The sequence below is a fragment of the Pyrus communis genome, chromosome 13 (assembly GCF_963583255.1).
Source record: "Pyrus communis chromosome 13, drPyrComm1.1, whole genome shotgun sequence".
NCBI classification, from domain to species: domain Eukaryota; kingdom Viridiplantae; phylum Streptophyta; class Magnoliopsida; order Rosales; family Rosaceae; genus Pyrus; species Pyrus communis.
Window position 1 is genome coordinate 4,514,749 of NC_084815.1, and position 18,793 is coordinate 4,533,541.

Consider the following 18,793-nt stretch of genomic DNA (forward strand, 5'->3'; position numbering starts at 1 on the left):
TATCAAAACTACCCAAACTTAAAATACCAAATTGCTAAATTTTTTTACAATGAAAGAAATAATATGAGGAGGTATAATAATGCTCTGAACTTGCATCCATGCATGTAGTAAAGGGTCAGAGATCGATTAGGTGCGGTCCTTCGGGGATTGTGAACAAAATGTATGTTTCTTAAAGATGTGAAGACGGATAATTACCATATCCACATGGACGGTTATGCCAATGAACTTAAACATTTATATCGTTACTACGTCAGGCATGAAATGGCTTCAAAGTTTATAGGGGAGTTGGATACTTTCAATTTAGCTAACATGTGAATTAGGGGTGGGCAAAGGAGCCCTGGGCCCATGGGTAGGGGCGGGTCCTAATTTTAAAAAAGAGAAATGGGGCGGGGCGATGAAATTTTAGGTTCAGGCCGGTTCCAAAAGTACAGAAAAACGGGTACCCGGACAAGCCCGTTTGCAAAACTACCCCTGCGTTGGGTACTGTTACTGTCTCCTAGGCTCACTTCTTTTTGTTCTTCCCCGTGGGCTGTGACATTTCTCATTCTCCAGAACACTGCACACACACACACACACCCCACTTCCCCCGTGTTTCCCCCTCCCCCAATCTCTTAAACTTTCTCCTTCATTCCTCTGCTTTGTTTCTTCCCCCCATCTCTACAACTCTCCTTCCCGGAGCACAGACACACCACACCCACACCCACACCCACACCCCACCGAGAAATTATATGCTGCCGCAACCTTCTTCCCCTACCAACTCCTTCGTCTCCTCATCTGATCTTAATACCGAGGTAACTCATTTCCCTCATTTTTTCCAATTTCGTCAATTTCTTAATTTTGATTTACAAAATTTGTGAAAAGTTGTGAAATTTTAATCGGATTTCCTCGTTTGAGTCGTTCAGCTGTAGTGGGGAGTGGTGGAGAGAACTGAGAAGACCCACAACGTGGTTAACTCAAGCTTTCTTTCTCCGGCGAGGAAGTTCAATCTGTGCAGCATGTGCTCCGGCGACGCTTTCTTCGTTTTTCTTTTGTTGCCAGACGCTCAGATAGGGTTTCCATTAGAACACCTGGTTTCTTTAGTGGATTACAATATGACCCATTGTTTGGGCCCAAAATAATATTGTTGGGCCGAGTGTAGGTTTATGCTCAGCCCAAAGCTATGTCAAAAATACTATGGGCTGTCTGGTGATTCCGAGCCATTCAACAGGGATGGTCGAGTCCTATTACAAGAATGAATAGTTCAGATAAGCAAAAGGGTCGTGGAAGTCCTAGTGCAATTAGGATTCTCGACCAATAATGAATGAAGCCCCAAAAAGGGGTGAGTTCAAAGTCCTAATGGGAGTAGGGTTGTTCGAAGCAAAGTTGGAACGAAACAAGAACTCCCAATCCAGATATGAGTTTAATTTGATCTTAAGAAGGAGTTGGTGCTATAAATACAAGACATCATGCAACAATTTAAGACCTTCAATTCAACACACAACTGCCCTGCGCAAAACCTCTCAAACATCTTAAGATTTTCTATTTTCTTTTTCCCGCCGACACATCTTCAGTTTGGATAAACAGCACTATGAAGGCAATCGACGAACACCTTCAGTTTGGATAAACAGCATTGTTACCGTAGAATTAGCCGACCGAGGAGCGCTTTCAGTTTGGATAAATAGCACTGTGTCGAGGCCGACTGGTTACCTATCTAAGTCTTGATCGAAAAGGGTTTTCGAATCCTTATTGGTAGAGGTCATCTTATTAGCCTTCTCGGCGAAGTAAGGTGTTACAAGTTACGACATTTGGGGTTCTGGACGCTGAGTGATTTTATGATTGGATACTCACAAGTGAGTTTCAAAGTTCGGCATTATGACGGCCGAACCACATTCACCATCAAGACATACATCACCTTTGAATACTTGTGTCCGTACAGTCTGATGTCGATTTGACGTGCTTATACTCTTACGAATATAATCACTGTGACCGAATCGGGCGCCGACGATTTGTGAACTTCGCAGAACTAGTAGCCTTGTCTTCAGGCTCGGGAATCCAAAGGTCGAGATTTGTTCCTTACTCGACCGCAGTTGAAAGATAAAGAAGTCAGCAACGCGCTCAACGCAACATCAACAAATTTTACTTCTCGGTCGAGCTCGGCCAACAGGTTGGCACGCCCCGCATTCAACCGAATGACGTAGTTAGCTTATTAGTTACTCGGCCTGTGCGCCACGTAGGCTTTGAAATTTTTAGGGTAAACACCCATGCTTTGATTTTGTCTGTTTCTTTATCATATTTGCAATGCTATTATGATACATTTTCTCACAATTATTGTTTGTTTGTTATTTACAAAAAATCGAGCAAGAGAAGCTGGAGAATATATTGAAAATTAGAAGGAAAAAAAAAAACCGGGTACTCGTTGGACCTGTAGGAAACGGCTCGTTTTATACGGGCTGAGTTAGGTCCGGTTTTCAGTTTGAAAATAGTATAATCCGCCTCGGCCCGGCCCGGCCTGTGCCCACCCCTAATGTGGACCCATGAATTTACCAACATAGGTAGAAAATTAGCGAAAGAAATAAATCCATTGCTCACAATTTCTAAATAAAGAAGGCAGACCTAATGAACTCGACCCAAAAAATTCATTGGTGCATTAGGAGAAATTTTTAGTTGTGACTGGAACACAAGTGATACACCATGTGTTTTAATAGAAGTGGTGGAAAATTTTATTTTTTAAGTTATTAACTTTTTTAGTACACATATCCAACCATTTATATAATGACACGTGATGTATCATCCCGTGTACCGATCACATTGAAAAATCTCTCGTGCATTAGGTGGCCATGCCTAAGAAGGTTATTAAAAAAGAAAAGGGCTGCTTTTAGCGTAAGTGCGGGACCAAACTAGCCATGATGATGACCGATGGCCGACCCCAAAACCCTAGAAGAAAAGATGTTCTTCACATGGATAAAGATGTGCATTTAGATTTAGATCCCTATTTTCTAACTAAATAATGTCTTTCACTATACCAAAAAGTATATTTTTCCCGGGCAATTCTCACTACAATCAGTTAAATTTAACCAATCATATGACTAGAGGTGGATGCACATTAGGATCTAAGTTGGAGTTCAAAAAAAATTCATGTAAAGGTCTTTTGAGGACTCTTTCAATGTTTTGTAGGGGTTCCTTTGTACCTATTAAGTGTTTGATATAATATTGGTGTCTCTCGATAGGTTACATGAACAACACTTGACATGTTCTCTCTACATTGCTCATCAAGTGTTTGACAAAATGTTTTAGTGCATAAAATGAATTTTTAGATCGAATTACAAGAGAGAGGTAAATAAAGTTCTCAAATTTTAACTCTGGTGTTAACAAATTAACAATACTACAAATTTGATGTGTGCTCGATTGTTAAATCAAATTACGAGAGCAAAGTAAATAAAGTTCTAAATAAATTTCAAGCCACTTAATAGTACAATTTGGTGGTATTCCTCTTCATTTGTAAGTGAGAGGTTTTAGGTTTAATTCTCGCCAAAGACGAATTTGAACGATATTATTACAAATCCATTGTGAGGCTTAGCCACCCCCTCCCCTATATATAATATTGTTTGTCCAAAAATATAAATAAATAAATTTCAACCTCATAGTGTTTCATTGCTTCTTATTTTGTTAAAACCAAACACATTGTCGTGCCTCCCAACTCTTAAGAAAATTAAACTATAACAAGTGGCCCAGCGGTAAGAGCGTAGACTGATGCTCCTGAATAAACAAAAAAATGGGAAGTCATGGGTTCAAAGTTCCGAGCTAATGAGTCTGCTTGATTGTGGCCGCAAGCAATGTGAAATTCCCCATAGTCTCTCCGGGCTCGAAAGGAATGGATAACCGTGACTTGCTATCAGTTCCCCCCTCCTCCCCCTCCCCTCCTTTATTATTATTATTATTATTATTATTATTTTTTTTTTTTTGAAGACTACTCTTAAGAAAACTATGATCAATAACAAAAAATGAGAAAACACTTTGTAGTAAGGTTGTGGTCTAATAGGTTGTGGTCAATATTAGACCTTTCTTGCTTTTTGATGGCTCAGTCCTGGTTCATTTGATAAGAAAATCCTATAATTAATCACTGTATATAATATTAAAGTCACAGTTATATGTTCACACGCTAATCACATGATAAGTTATTATGAATATTTCGTTGTCTACAAAATTAACTGCATCCATCTGTCGTGCTAACACCCTTTACAATCCATTAAGGATTCATTGGATTACCATTGAATTATATAAGGATTCATTGGATTATAAAATTAAAAAAGAAAGCTAAAGAATGTTTTAGAAGTTTTAAAAGGGGAGAAAAAGAGAACTTTTATAGAAGACTGGCTCATAGACGAGTGACCACGTTGTGAGCCTGCCGGTAGTTATGCATTTCACGTTTCCGTTGGTTTAGCTGTCGACGAATTTTACACGTGTTCGAATCCACCGTTGGTTTAGCTGTTGACGGATTTTACATGTGTTCGATCCACCGTTGGTTTAGCTGTTGACGAATTTACTGGTCAACGGTGAGGAGGAGGAGCGACAAGATAGGCGAAACGAACGAGTGTCCGTGCAAGCGGCCGCACGTGAAGAAACCACGCCGACATGATCTCCAATCAGTTGGAAACCGAATTGCTGAGTTGGCATTGTTCTTTTGGCAAAAACGCACCGTCCCATGTATGATTACTGCCACCCAACCCCACATACCTTCCACCCACTTAAATAAAGCGACTCAGGGGGCATCCTATTTAGCTAAATAAAATGTTCTCCTGGGCATGACCAATTTGTCCCTCTCCTCTTCCTTATTTGACAATTCTGCAAGTACAAGGGTATTTTTGGAAGTCAAATGTGGTATTGAAGTGCTTATTTGCCATGTAGTTTGTTTAGATGAATTTAGAAGTGATGTATTATCAACTAACTATGCGTTGCTTGTACTCTACAAAATTGTTACTATACCTAACCCCTACTTGTTCATATTAAGATAAATAGCAAGAAACTAATCAGGTGAGATTAAACTTTTTTCTTTTGGTAACAAAAAGTTAGCGAAATGGGAGCCTATACCAGTTTAGGGTCAAGACATATTACAAGTCTCTTTAAGAGCTTACAGAGGGGGTCTTAACCTTTATTATTTTGTTTTTACAGATTGTCTACCAAGAGGGATTGCTGGCAGTATGACTTAAACCTATGTGTTGATTTAGCGAAGAGAATTATTCTTACCAACTCAACTAACCTTGTTGGCTATAAGTTTAATCTTTTTGTGAGTGCACTTAGTTACTTTATAAATAAGATTGTAAATTATTGATTCATACAATAAGATGATAATGACAGATGTAGGAATAGCCACATAAGCAAAAGCGAATGTGCTCACCTTATACATAGGTACAATATAAACATAAATTCTATTCAATCTATGTCTGACTAAAGGAACTGCTTGCCACTTAGGCGTTGCACCTTATAACGAATAGTTACTAATGAAACTCTTGTGAAAGTTTATATAGCTCATATCGACTTAGTTATGCACCAACAAGTTACCCAACACGCGCCAATGCAATTAGATGTATCATCTAAAATTTAAAAAGATTATTATTACAAAAGTTAATTCATAATTTTTTATACCAAGCTATTCAATACTACGGTCAGGTGATATTCCTCTTCATTTGGAAATGAGATGTCTTAGATTTGAATCTCATAGATGATAAATTCGATACCAAATTAGACTGCCCACCGTGAACTCCTCATCTCCTCAGTGTAAAAATATCGCTGTAATAAAATAAAAAAATTTATACCAAAACTTGTTTGTTCCAAACTTATTTCAATTTAAGTCATATTAATTCCGCAAATGAAACCAGAATATGATCTATCCGTTGGTGATTCAAACTTTGAAAAGAAAATTAATTTAGGAAAATGGGGTTACATTTCCATGCCGGATGGAAGATGAAACGACCATGTTTCCCAATATACCCTCGGTCACAATAAGAAGGACAGGTGGGCCATTAGCAGTAATGTCAGGGGCAAATCCGTCCTGAAAAGCACAAAGACCGAAAGCGAATCCAGCTGTTTCCACCATCAACGTGACTCGTCATGGGGTCCGTTGATCAGATATTCCCAACCGACGGTCAGGATCTGAAGATGGCGAATTTGGGGTTCATTTAAGGTGAATTTCATTTGGGAGAGCTTCCTTTTTTAAAACAAGAGGGCGGGTACCTCGGCCATTCTCTTAACAAAGAGAGAGAAACGAAACGCACAACCCAAATAGTTTCTTCCATTTCCATTCGAAGGTACAAACTTTTTCCATTTTCCTTTTGTGTTTTGCATTGATTTCGTTTTGTTCGATGTATTTTTATCTGGGTTTTTCTTGATTATCGATTTATTCGAGTGATATTCTAATCTAATCTAAATTACGGGAAGGGGAATTTGAATTTCGGTGGAGAGAGTGAATCTGGCTATGCCCAGCTTGCAACTTGTGTATGATTCTTGGAAACATTGATGGGTTTTTCTTGATCATCTGAAATATTACCTACATTTGTGATTTGGGAATGCATGTGTTCGTAGTTTGGTCTCTATGGTGGGTTTGGGTTCATAAACTTGGTTAGGCATTGGATTGATAGCTCCTTTCGATTTTTCATATTTCTGTGATGATCTGCATAACTTGATTGTTTTTATATAATGTGTCATCCTTTTCAGATGATTTCTGTACGTTGATTTCCCATCATTTATAAATTGTCAGCATATCTAGATGCAAATGAATGTGATTGTTTGCGATAATTTGATTGAGTTGTTTGGTTTCTTTCTGCAGAAAGCAATAGAAAATGGCAGAATCTGAAGATATCCAGCCCCTTGTTTGTGACAATGGTACTGGAATGGTCAAGGTACATGTCCCCATGACCATTCTTTTGCGATCCTACGATGTCTTTATTTTTCCGAGTTTATACTGAATGTTTGAGCTGATAATGCAGGCTGGTTTTGCCGGAGATGATGCTCCAAGGGCTGTATTTCCCAGCATTGTAGGTCGTCCTCGTCACACTGGTGTGATGGTTGGTATGGGTCAGAAGGATGCCTATGTAGGGGATGAGGCTCAATCGAAGAGAGGTATTTTGACCTTGAAATATCCAATTGAGCACGGTATTGTAAGCAATTGGGATGACATGGAGAAGATCTGGCATCACACATTCTACAATGAGCTCCGTGTGGCTCCGGAAGAGCATCCAGTTCTCCTGACAGAAGCACCCCTTAACCCCAAGGCCAATCGTGAAAAAATGACTCAAATTATGTTTGAGACATTCAACACCCCGGCTATGTACGTTGCAATCCAGGCTGTCCTTTCCCTGTATGCTAGTGGGCGTACAACTGGTAAGCAATTCAATTGAGTAATTGATTTGTTTTCACTGTATGATGCATCATGTATTATTATTGTTATCAGAAATGTTTCGGAACCAAAAATAGTTCCAGTGGATCTCATAGGATAAGAATACACGTGAGATCATCTTTATTTGGCCTATTGCACAACTGCATTCATGGTTTAGCTTAGGGAAGAAAATCTTTTTGTACCACCTGTTGGGTTCATTGTTTAAGTGGAGTAACGGATGATATCTGTCAAAGTACTGCTCTAGAATGCTTGAAAGAAATAAAATGTTTATTTTTCGAGTCTCTGTGGTAATGACAAAACTTGCATTCTAATGCTTTTTGGTCATGTATGTTTTGGTGTTTAGGTATTGTTCTCGACTCAGGGGATGGTGTGAGCCACACAGTTCCAATTTATGAAGGGTATGCCCTCCCACATGCCATCCTTCGTTTGGACCTGGCAGGTCGTGATCTTACAGATGCTCTCATGAAAATCTTGACTGAACGTGGTTACTCTTTCACCACAACTGCTGAGCGGGAAATTGTGAGGGACATGAAGGAGAAGTTAGCCTATATTGCTCTTGACTATGAACAAGAGCTAGAGACATCAAAGACCAGCTCGTCTGTGGAGAAGAGTTACGAGCTACCTGATGGACAGGTAATCACTATCGGAGCTGAGAGATTCCGGTGCCCTGAAGTCCTCTTCCAGCCATCCATGATTGGAATGGAAGCTGCCGGTATCCATGAAACCACATACAACTCTATCATGAAGTGTGATGTTGATATTAGGAAGGATCTGTATGGAAATATTGTCCTCAGTGGAGGCTCCACTATGTTCCCTGGAATTGCTGACAGGATGAGCAAAGAGATTACAGCCTTGGCTCCAAGTAGCATGAAGATTAAGGTCGTAGCACCACCTGAGAGGAAATACAGTGTCTGGATTGGAGGCTCCATTTTAGCATCCCTCAGCACCTTCCAACAGGTAATTTGTCGCGCGCGTATGTGCGCGTCTTTTCAATTGAAAACAGCTAAAACACCTCTTCTTTGTTAATTTCTTGTTTGTCAAAATGCTGATGTGATAATTCATTCGGGAGGTAACTTAACGTATTCATACTCAAAGCTATTTCTACTTCTGAGTGCAGATGTGGATTGCAAAGGCAGAGTACGATGAGTCTGGCCCCTCAATTGTTCACAGGAAATGCTTCTAATCGCGCAAACAAAGCAAGTGGGGAACAAAGAATCTACACAACAGATTTTGTACTACAGAAAGGCTTCTTCTATTCAAGTGGTTGCGGAATTTCTTTTTGTATTCATTTTCGAATTTCATTCATGTCGATTTCTCTGTGTTTGTTATGACGGGACATGAGCATGGAGGCGAGCAAATTATGATTAAGATTCAATTTTTTCATTACTAGTGCTTTGTTGTAGAGAAATTATGTATTGTTACTGATTTGGTTTGGTTGAAGTCAAAAATCCCCTTCACAACTCTTTTTGTTGTTCTACATCTCTCATCTTATAGCTTCGCTCATGATAAAAATCAAATAAATATATATGTAATCTAAATAATCTTTTCATATATGTAAAGATGAACCGCAGTGTATGTTGAAAACAACTGAAACGAATGAAAGTAAAAATTCATATACAATCAATCCGAATAAAATAAAGAATACATTTAAACTACTTGGGAGCTCTTCTCGGCTTGGAACATGGATTCATTTAAACGGCGGTAGATAAAATGCGAAACCCAAGCCACCAACATAAGAAGCGCGGCAGCAGCCCCACCGACCATCACAAGATTAAGAACCGGGAGCGGTCGTGTGATTTTTGAGCTTGGCGACATTACTTTGGCATTAGAAGGAGAACCTGATGGCGCGGATGGAGAAGGAGAGGGGCTTGGACTAACCACTGGATCTTCTATTTCGAGGGCATTGATCTTGATTTTAATCTTTTGGCCGGCTTTGCAGTGACCAGGTTCACCGCAAATAACATAGTAGGTGCCGGGTATATCAAAAGTTAAGGCGGTGAAGGTACCGTAATGAGATAGAGGAAGTGATGGAATGCAATAGTCATAATCTGCTTGAGTGACTATCATCACAAAATCATATTCATGTTTGTAATTAAATATGAACTCGTCGCCCACATAGAATTTTTTCAATGAAGCCCACTTGTTGTAATCAACCGCGCCACTGTCAGTCCACCCTTCCAAATCGCCGCCAACCGTATAAACGGTAGCGGAACAAGCACCAAAGAAGATCATCATAATGATGAAATTCACGGCAGCAATGTTTCTTAGAGCCATGACTAAAACAGTAAACAATAAACAAGCAATTAGGAAAGCAGACAGCAGAAAGCAGAATGAATGAATGAAATTTAGATGAAGGGAAATAATGCGTGAGCATGCGTAATATATAGATAGATAGATATGGTTAGTGTCCCAAACGGAAAATGTTTCCCAAATCCAGTTGGAAAACGGGTTATAAAATCAGACAAGTAATAGGAATTCCATTTAGGAATAATATTGCCCACGCTTAATTAATAATCGAATTCCAATTTTCTGGCGTTTTGTCGGCTGCTTTTGCTTCCAACTTCTGCTCGTTTCCATGTATGATGAAACATTTTATTTTATTATAAATCATAGTGAAGAAGTGAGAATCGAACTCAGGCCTCTGGATTGCATGATGCAAATTTAGTGCATAAAAAGTGATAGAGATTTTACCACCTGCAAAAGTAGGGATAAAACACTTAAAAATACTTACAAGAGTACAAGGTTATCGTAGTATAACAGCTTAAGTAAGGTTGTTCTCCACAAGGATTGAATGAATAATTTATGTAAATACCAAATCTTAATTAATTATTTGAAAACAAAGTTTGGAAGAGGTTGATTTTATTACCTAAAATATTAAAAACGAATTTAATTAAAAACAATTAAATAAATTGGCAAAGTAAAGGACACAAAAGAAAATAAATTTGAGCACTAGGTTCCGCCGTTACTTTAACAATCCTACGTAGTTCTTCCAATTACTTATGACTTACACATGCTTATTTAAAGGTTCGGTTTTCTTAATATATATCCTACCTGGAACCTCCAACATAGAGCGTATATCTACCATGCAACCCGTATGTGGCGTCAACATCGAATGTGAACATGCATGACTCATTAAATTTTGTGAAAACATTTTGAAAAACCATATAACCCTTGAGATGTGTCGTCCATCCTAAGAAGTTACACATATTAACCACAAGAAGCTAGCGCCAATTCCAGGGACAGACCTCTGTCAAAATTGATTACTTTTTTAAATATCCTAATGGAAGCCAATCATCAAGACAATTGGATAGTTTCAACAAGGTGATTAATAATTCAAAACTTGCATGCATAATATCATAAGCACATTGAAAAGAAACTACATATTCTTGCTAAGGCTCGTGGCTTTGCCCTAGCAAACGAAACTAGTTGCGAACAATCATAAAACAAAATATTATTAAAAACATGGATAGAAAACACCTAGAAAATAAACTTGAATCTTCCAAAGTAGTGTGTCCCTAAATTTTATGCGTTCTCCTCTCTTTTCTTTAAAAAAAAAAAAAAAACCCCTAATGGCTGAAAAGCCTTATTTATGCTACTACAAAATAAAATCCTTACTAAAAAAGGTCTTCTAAAAACTAGGAAACGTAATAAAATAAGATAACTAAAAAATAAAAAGGTTTCTATTTAAACTGAAATTTGGATTTCTCAGGCAATTCATCTTTTGACTGACCAAATCAACCCCGATTTGGTTCCAAAAAGTCTCTTTTGAAAGTTGAAGATGTCCCCTACAAATCCTCAGAAGGAATCTTCCTCAAAATATGCCATCTGGACCTCCAAAATGCCCAAAACGTTCAAAAACGTCAATCTGGGAAAGTTGCGCGCTGGGTCTTTATTTCATTGCCACGGTCAAACGGCTTGGTAGAAAACTCTGAAACTTTGATACAATCATCTTGAAAGACTCACGAACATTCTTCAATTAGAATCATTCAAAAATTCATCTGTTTGTTCACTTTTTGCTCCAGAGGAAGTTGAATGTCCTACATTGAAAATATAATCCAAAGTATCAAAATTCTACCAAAATAATCAATAAATTAATACTAAGAATAGGGTAAAATATATGATATATTATGGACTCATAAAAAAGATTCCAATTTCTCATTAGCATATGAGAAAAAGAAGAGGAATTTATCCAATCTATTTGTACTAATTGTAGCAAAAGACATAATAACTTGTTCAAATTTATTAGACAATAATTTTTTTTTTTTTTTTTTTTGAATAAACGATATTATCTACATTAAGGGAGTGGAGGAGTGGGTTAAGCCTCACAATGGCTAACAATAATGTGATTCAAATTCACTACCACTACCAGTACCCAGTCTATATGCCGAATGAGCACTACAATATCTGCCCATAATATAAATAGGCATGTAGAAAACGGGAGTGAGACATACGCACTTTCATTAGGTTTTTTTTTTTTTTTTTTTTTTTTTCTTCTTCTTCTTCTTTCTCTTGTCCTTATCATTAAATAAAGTTATTAAATGACTTTTAGTTGAAATTTAAAGTTTTAAAGTCATTTTCATTAATTTCTTTTTCATTTTTTAACTATATTTAACTGTATGTGTTTGGACCATAATTAAACAAATTGGGCCTGTCAAAGGCCTAACGTCATTTTAAACTCATACTTGTTATTTTGGGTATTTATTTTAGTAAAAATGAACAATGGCTGACCCAAAATTCAAAAGTACTTTTGACGTGGCAGGTTTGGGCAGCGAGCTCACCCTCGTTCACACAAACAAAAAAAAGTTTACTCAGCCAAGTTTCTCAAAGAAAAGTGCTTCAAGATCTGTAAATTCAAGAGGATCAAAGCTTGAGTATCCAAGAAAGGGCTCATCCTTTGACGAACGTCACATCTCCAACTTGGATGAAAGAGAATGAATCGAGTTAGAAAATCTTAATTTTAGAAGAAGAAAACTTCTATAAAAGGCAACAGAAGGATTAGAGAAAAGGATAGTGATCAACTCAAGCCAAAAAGACTTCTAAAAGCTCTACAACTTACTTTTCAATTATTCCTTTTTTATCTCAAACATTCCTTTGTATCTATACCTCTACTACTTCCCTTTTGTAGTATCGATTCCCGTTGTAGAACCCCTGCAATAGCACATTGCCAGCCCTGCATGAACTTGCCAGACAAGCTTCGAAACTCGCCTAATGGCTTGTATTTGTCATTTATTTTCATGTTATTGTCATTATGCTTTGTTTATTACACATGTTATAAATGTTTCTTGAACATATGCTAGTATATTCCTTTGTTTATGTACTGTGCTTTATTTTTCTGCATCTTCCCTTTACCCAAAGATTGCTGACTGGTTCAAAGTCTCCTTTGATCAATTTGTGATCCTTGTTCTTTGGTATATAACATGAGAAAATTATAAAATCCTTGTCTTCATGGCACAGAAAAGAAGGCCAGTTTCTTGTGGCACAAGTGAATGGCTTATTAACAATTTAAAACAAATGACATATTGGTCTTGGCCAGCATTGGCACGTTGGAAAAAATCACTATTTTTACAAAAGAGCCTATGAGCCTACTCAAGGCTTGACTATTGGCTAAGGCACCTTGTGCTAACAAGAGTTCACCACTCACTTTCAGAGGGAGGTTGCATGAGAATCCTTCATCCTTACAGTCTGTATCCTTAATTCCATTTGGTCAACAGTTTATTTAATCCAAAGTTCCAAACCCTTATTTTTCACTGGCTTGGCATCAACTATAAACGGATATTTAACCGATTGTAATAGTCAACCCCCTTTTATTATCGACGTCCCATGACATTTTATCCACACCAACATTAAAAAGCTGTCTGATTCCCATTTTCTTCGTACTTGGAAACAAAACATTGGTTCTTAATTTATGTTCCCACACCAATGGCTCTATCTAGGCTTCCTCCAAAAGAGAGGCCAGGTCAAAGTTAAGATATTATCCAGTCTTGTCAAGTTGGTGGTGAGAGTAGCTTTGAAAGTCGGGAGAGGGTTGAGCCGCCGTAGAAAGGTGGCGACACAGGTTGTGCAGGCGCCTGTGCAGCCGGATAGCGATCAAATTAATCACGTATAGTTCATACCAGCATTGAAGTGTTTAGCCTCATAAGGTTGGGATGAGGATCAGGAGATGTCCAACAATTCCCCATAATTCAATTTTGTCAACTAAAAAAAGATTGGTATAATTTTGCAAAGGTGGGGAGACGAAAGGAGAAATCTTGAAAGAGGAGAATGGAAGTGGAATTTATGTGGTTGGTTAGCATTTTATATAGTTGGAGTTTTGGAGTTGCTTCATTTTCTAAATTATCAACCAGACTTAGTTTGGATTATATATATAAAAAAAAAATTAAAACTTTAATCTTCATATTTTAACTCTAAAATAGTCACTTAGTCCTACGGTCTAGTGATATTTCTCTTCACGTGTTAGTGAGAGGTCTTAGGTTCGATTCTTACCAAAAGTGAGTTTGAATCACATTATTGCTAGTCATTGTAAGGCTAAGCTCACCCCTCCCACTTAGTGTAGAAAATATCATTTGTTAAAAAAAAAAAACAAAAAAAAAAACTCCAAAACATAAGGATTAATTTATTTCATTTTTAACTGTATGTCTGTCTGTGTTTGGATCATAATTAACTCATACTTGTGATTTTGGATATTTATTTTAGCATATATGAATAGTGGCTGGCCCATGATTCAAGAGGACTTTAGATGTGATATGTTTGGGCAGCGAGCTCACCATCGTTCGCACATAAAGAAAGCTTACTCAGCCGAGTTTCTCAAAGAAAAGTGCTCTACTGTGGTAACATTTGTAAATTCAAGAGGATCAAAGCTTGAGTATCCAAGTGGGAGCTCATCCTTTGACAAACGTCACATCACCAACTTGGATGAAAGAGAATGAACTGAGTCATGAAAGCTTAATTCTAGAAGAAGAAAACTTCTATAAAAGACAATAGAAGGATTAGAGAAAGGGACATTGATCAACTCAAGCCACAAAGACTTCTAAAAGCTCTGCAGCCAACTTTTCCATTATTCCTTTTGTATCTCAAACGTTCCTTTGTATCTATACCTCTGCTACTTCCCTTTTATAGTATCCATTCCCTTTGTAGAACCCCTTCAATAATACATGGCCAGCAATTGCACGAACTTGCCCAAATAGGTTGAAAATTTGCCTGATGGCTTGTATATGTCATTATTTTCTTGTTATTGTCATTATGCTTTGTTTATTACTCATATTATTAATGTTTTTTAAACATTTGCTAGAATATTCCTTTGTTTATGTATTGTGCTTTATTTTTCGGCACCTTTCTTTACCCAAAGATTGCTGACTGGTTCGAAGTCTCTTTCCATCAGTTTGTGATCCTTGTTCTTTGGTATTTAACACAATGAAATTATAAAGTCCTTGTCTTTAAGGCATAGAAAAGAACCTAAGTATAGATTTAACCCCTCCAGAATAACAATACTTTGAGAGAAGGCTTATTAACAACTTAAAAAACAAACAATCTATTGGTCTTGGCCAGTAGCGGTATGCCTGGAAAAAATCACCATTTTTACAAGAGAGACTATTAGCCTACTCAAGATTGACTAAGACACATTATGCTAACAAGAGTTCACCACTCCATCCCAACAGTCTGTATCCTTACATTTGGTCAACTGTTTTTTAATCCAAACTTCCAAACCCTTATTTTTCACTTGCTTGGCATCAACCGTAACAACGGATATATGACCGATTGTAAGAGTCAACCCCCTGTTATTGTCGACGTCCAATGACATTTTATACTCCCACACCAACTCTCATTCCCATTTTCTTTGTACTTGGAAACAAAACATTGGTTCTTAATTTCTGTTCTTACCTAACTTCTTGTGTTACTCCTGTTCACACCAATGGCTTTATCTAGGCTTCCTCCAAAGAGAGGCCAGGTCAAAGTTAAGATAGTGTCCAGCCTTGTCAAGTTGGCAGTGAGAGTAGCTTCAAAAGTCGGGAGGGGGTTGAGCTGCCGTAGAAAGGTGGCGACACAGGTTGTGCAGGCGCCTGTGCAGCCGGATAGCGATCAAATTAATCGCGTGTAGTTCATACGAGCGTTGATGTCCTTAGCTGCGCTGCATAATGTTATAGTAGCGTACTGCAGTACCATATGTATTAGTAGAGCACATGCATGCTCTTAAAAATGCATGAGAAAGTTTGTAATACGGTGTGCTTTTGGTTTTATGTATTGATCCTGCCATAAGTTCATAATAAAAAGTTATTTTTTCTTCTCACTCTTTATATTCTTATGGAGGATGGAGAGTCCTATTCTTGTAGACGACGTACTCTTTGTTGTTCAGCTTGGCTTTTAGAGTACAACGGTGTTTCACGAACATGAATTTCAAGCTATCTGTTATCTGGGTTCCAAATTCAACGGTGCTTTTTGGAATGATCTAAGTATGCAACGGATATATCTAATGTATCTGTTTCAGTTTATCAAAATGTGGATGCAGCCTTAAGGGGATGACTCGTTGAAGAATGTAAAGTCTCCCGTCGGAAATCTTACAAAATAAAATACAATTTATGCTGACTGGTTCCGCTACTAATTAAGTGGAGACATTTCATATAAAACTCCACACCCTGTTTACTTAATTTTACCTGAGTTTTTCTTTTTCATTTATTCGTTTTATATTTTCACAAAAAGTTTCTGCAATTTTAAGTACTGAATATTTGAGCTGATAATGCAGGCTGGATTTGCTGGAGATGATGCTCCAAGGGCTGTATTTCCGAGCATTGTAGGTCGTCCTCGTCACACTGGTGTGATGGTTGGTATGGGTCAGAAGGATGCCTATGTAGGGGATGAGGCTCAATCGAAGAGAGGTATTTTGACCTTGAAATATCCAATTGAGCACGGTATTGTAAGCAATTGGGATGACATGGAGAAGATCGGGCATCATACATTCTACAATGAGCTCCGTGTGGCTCCGGAAGAGCATCCAGTTCTCCTGACAAAAGCACCCCTTAACCCCAAGGCCAATCGTGAAAAAATGACTCAAATTATGTTTGAGACATTCAACACCCCGGCTATGTACGTTGCAATCCAGGCTGTCCTTTCCCTATATGCTAGTGGGCGTACAACTGGTAAGCAATTCAATTGAGTAATTGATTTGTTTTCTCTGTATGATGCATCATGTATTATTATTGTTATCAGAAATGTTTCGGAACCAAAAATAGTTCCAGTGGATCTCATAGGATAAGAATACACGTGAGATCATCTTTATTTGGCCTATTGCACAACTGCATTCATGGTTTAGCTTAGGGAAGAAAATCTTTTTGTACCACCTGTTGGGTTCATTGTTTAAGTGGAGTAACGGATGATATCTGTCAAAGTACTGCTCTAGAATGCTTGAAAGAAATAAAATGTTTATTTTTCGAGTCTCTGTGGTAATGACAAAACTTGCATTCTAATGCTTTTTGGTCATGTATGTTTTGGTGTTTAGGTATTGTTCTCGACTCAGGGGATGGTGTGAGCCACACAGTTCCAATTTATGAAGGGTATGCCCTCCCACATGCCATCCTTCGTTTGGACCTGGCAGGTCGTGATCTTACAGATGCTCTCATGAAAATCTTGACTGAACGTGGTTACTCTTTCACCACAACTGCTGAGCGGGAAATTGTGAGGGACATGAAGGAGAAGTTAGCCTATATTGCTCTTGACTATGAACAAGAGCTAGAGACATCAAAGACCAGCTCGTCTGTGGAGAAGAGTTACGAGCTACCTGATGGACAGGTAATCACTATCGGAGCTGAGAGATTCCGGTGCCCTGAAGTCCTCTTCCAGCCATCCATGATTGGAATGGAAGCTGCCGGTATCCATGAAACCACATACAACTCTATCATGAAGTGTGATGTTGATATTAGGAAGGATCTGTATGGAAATATTGTCCTCAGTGGAGGCTCCACTATGTTCCCTGGAATTGCTGACAGGATGAGCAAAGAGATTACAGCCTTGGCTCCAAGTAGCATGAAGATTAAGGTCGTAGCACCACCTGAGAGGAAATACAGTGTCTGGATTGGAGGCTCCATTTTAGCATCCCTCAGCACCTTCCAACAGGTAATTTGTCGCGCGCGTATGTGTGCGTCTTTTCAATTGAAAACAGCTAAACCACCTCTTCTTTGTTAATTTCTTGTTTGTCAAAATGCTGATGTGATAATTCATTCGGGAGGTAACTTAACGTATTCATACTCAAAGCTATTTCTACTTCTGAGTGCAGATGTGGATTGCAAAGGCAGAGTACGATGAGTCTGGCCCCTCAATTGTTCACAGGAAATGCTTCTAATCCCGCAAACAAAGCAAGGGGGGAACAAAGAATCTACACAACAGATTTTGTACTACAGAAAGGCTTCTTCTATTCAAGTGGTTGCGGAATTTCTTTTTGTATTCATTTTCGAATTTCATTCATGTCGATTTCTCTGTGTTTGTTATGACGGGACATGAGCATGGAGGCGAGCAAATTATGATTAAGATTCAATTTTTTCATTACTAGTGCTTTGTTGTAGAGAAATTATGTATTGTTACTGATTTGGTTTGGTTGAAGTCAAAAATCCCCTTCACAACTCTTTTTGTTGTTCTACATCTCTCATCTTATAGCTTTGCTCATGATAAAAATCAAATAAATATATATGTAATCTAAATAATCTTTTCATTTATGTAAAGATGAACCACAGTGTATGTTGAAAACAACTGAAACGAATGAAAGTAAAAATTCATATACAATCAATCCGAATAAAATAAAGAATACATTTAAACTACTTGGGAGCTCTTCTCGGCTTGGAACATGGATTCATTTAAACGGCGGTAGATAAAATGCGAAACCCAAGCCACCAACATAAGAAGCGCGGTAGCAGCCCCACCGACCATCACAAGATTAAGAACCGGGAGCGGTCGTGTGATTTTTGAGCTTGGCGACATTGCTTTGGCATTAGAAGGAGAACCTAATGGCGCGGATGGAGAAGGAGAGGGGCTTGGACTAACCACTGGATCTTCTATTTCGAGGGCATTGATCTTGATTTTAATCTTTTGGCCGGCTTTGCAGTGACCAGGTTCACCGCAAATAACATAGTAGGTGCCGGGTATATCAAAAGTTAAGGCGGTGAAGGTACCGTAATGAGATAGAGGAAGTGATGGAATGCAATAGTCATAATCTGCTTGAGTGACTATCATCACAAAATCATATTCATGTTTGTAATTAAATATGAACTCGTCGCCCACATAGAATTTTTTCGATGAAGCCCACTTGTTGTAATCAACCGCGCCACTGTCAGTCCACCCTTGCAAATCGCCGCCAACCGTATAAACGGTAGCGGAACAAGCACCAAAGAAGATCATCATAATGATGAAATTCACGGCAGCAGTGTTTCTTAGAGCCAT

The 18,793-nt window shown here is 38.2% G+C and overlaps 2 protein-coding genes across 5 annotated transcripts; one reads left to right on the forward strand and one right to left on the reverse strand.

Moving 5' to 3' along the window:
* Positions 1-6,198: 6,198 nt before the first annotated feature.
* Positions 6,199-17,992, forward strand: LOC137712576 (actin-like). 4 transcript variants are annotated; one of them, XM_068451670.1, is made up of 5 exons: positions 6,199-6,284; positions 6,803-6,875; positions 16,110-16,503; positions 16,863-17,476; positions 17,637-17,992. In XM_068451670.1, the coding sequence occupies exons 2-5, from the start codon at positions 6,816-6,818 to the stop codon at positions 17,700-17,702; spliced, it is 1,134 nt and encodes a 377-aa protein (XP_068307771.1). In that variant the 5' UTR covers positions 6,199-6,284; positions 6,803-6,815; the 3' UTR covers positions 17,703-17,992. The 4 variants fall into 4 exon arrangements, with proteins under 4 accessions (XP_068307771.1, XP_068307768.1, XP_068307770.1 ...); XM_068451667.1 differs by lacking the exons at positions 16,110-16,503; positions 16,863-17,476; positions 17,637-17,992 and adding exons at positions 6,963-7,356; positions 7,716-8,329; positions 8,490-8,844; XM_068451669.1 differs by lacking the exons at positions 6,199-6,284; positions 16,110-16,503; positions 16,863-17,476; positions 17,637-17,992 and adding exons at positions 6,435-6,471; positions 6,963-7,356; positions 7,716-8,329; positions 8,490-8,844.
* Positions 17,993-18,166: 174 nt separating this feature from the next.
* LOC137712111 (blue copper protein-like) lies at positions 18,167-18,793 on the reverse strand. The gene has a single exon (XM_068451254.1). It carries the CDS (start codon positions 18,791-18,793, stop codon positions 18,167-18,169), a length of 627 nt encoding a protein of 208 aa, XP_068307355.1.

What these genes read in the sequence shown, in the direction of transcription:
- LOC137712576 (XM_068451670.1), top strand. Translation starts at nt 6,816, where the DNA reads ATGGCAGAATCTGAAGATATCCAGCCCCTTGTTTGTGACAATGGTACT. An exon ending in ATGGTACTGGAATGGTCAAG is followed by an intron (nt 6,876 to 16,109) that starts GTACATGTCCCC and finishes CTGATAATGCAG; the next exon opens with GCTGGATTTGCTGGAGATGA. An exon ending in CCCTCAGCACCTTCCAACAG is followed by an intron (nt 17,477 to 17,636) that starts GTAATTTGTCGC and finishes TTCTGAGTGCAG; the next exon opens with ATGTGGATTGCAAAGGCAGA.
- LOC137712111 (XM_068451254.1), bottom strand. Translation starts at nt 18,793, where the DNA reads ATGGCTCTAAGAAACACTGCTGCCGTGAATTTCATCATTATGATGATC.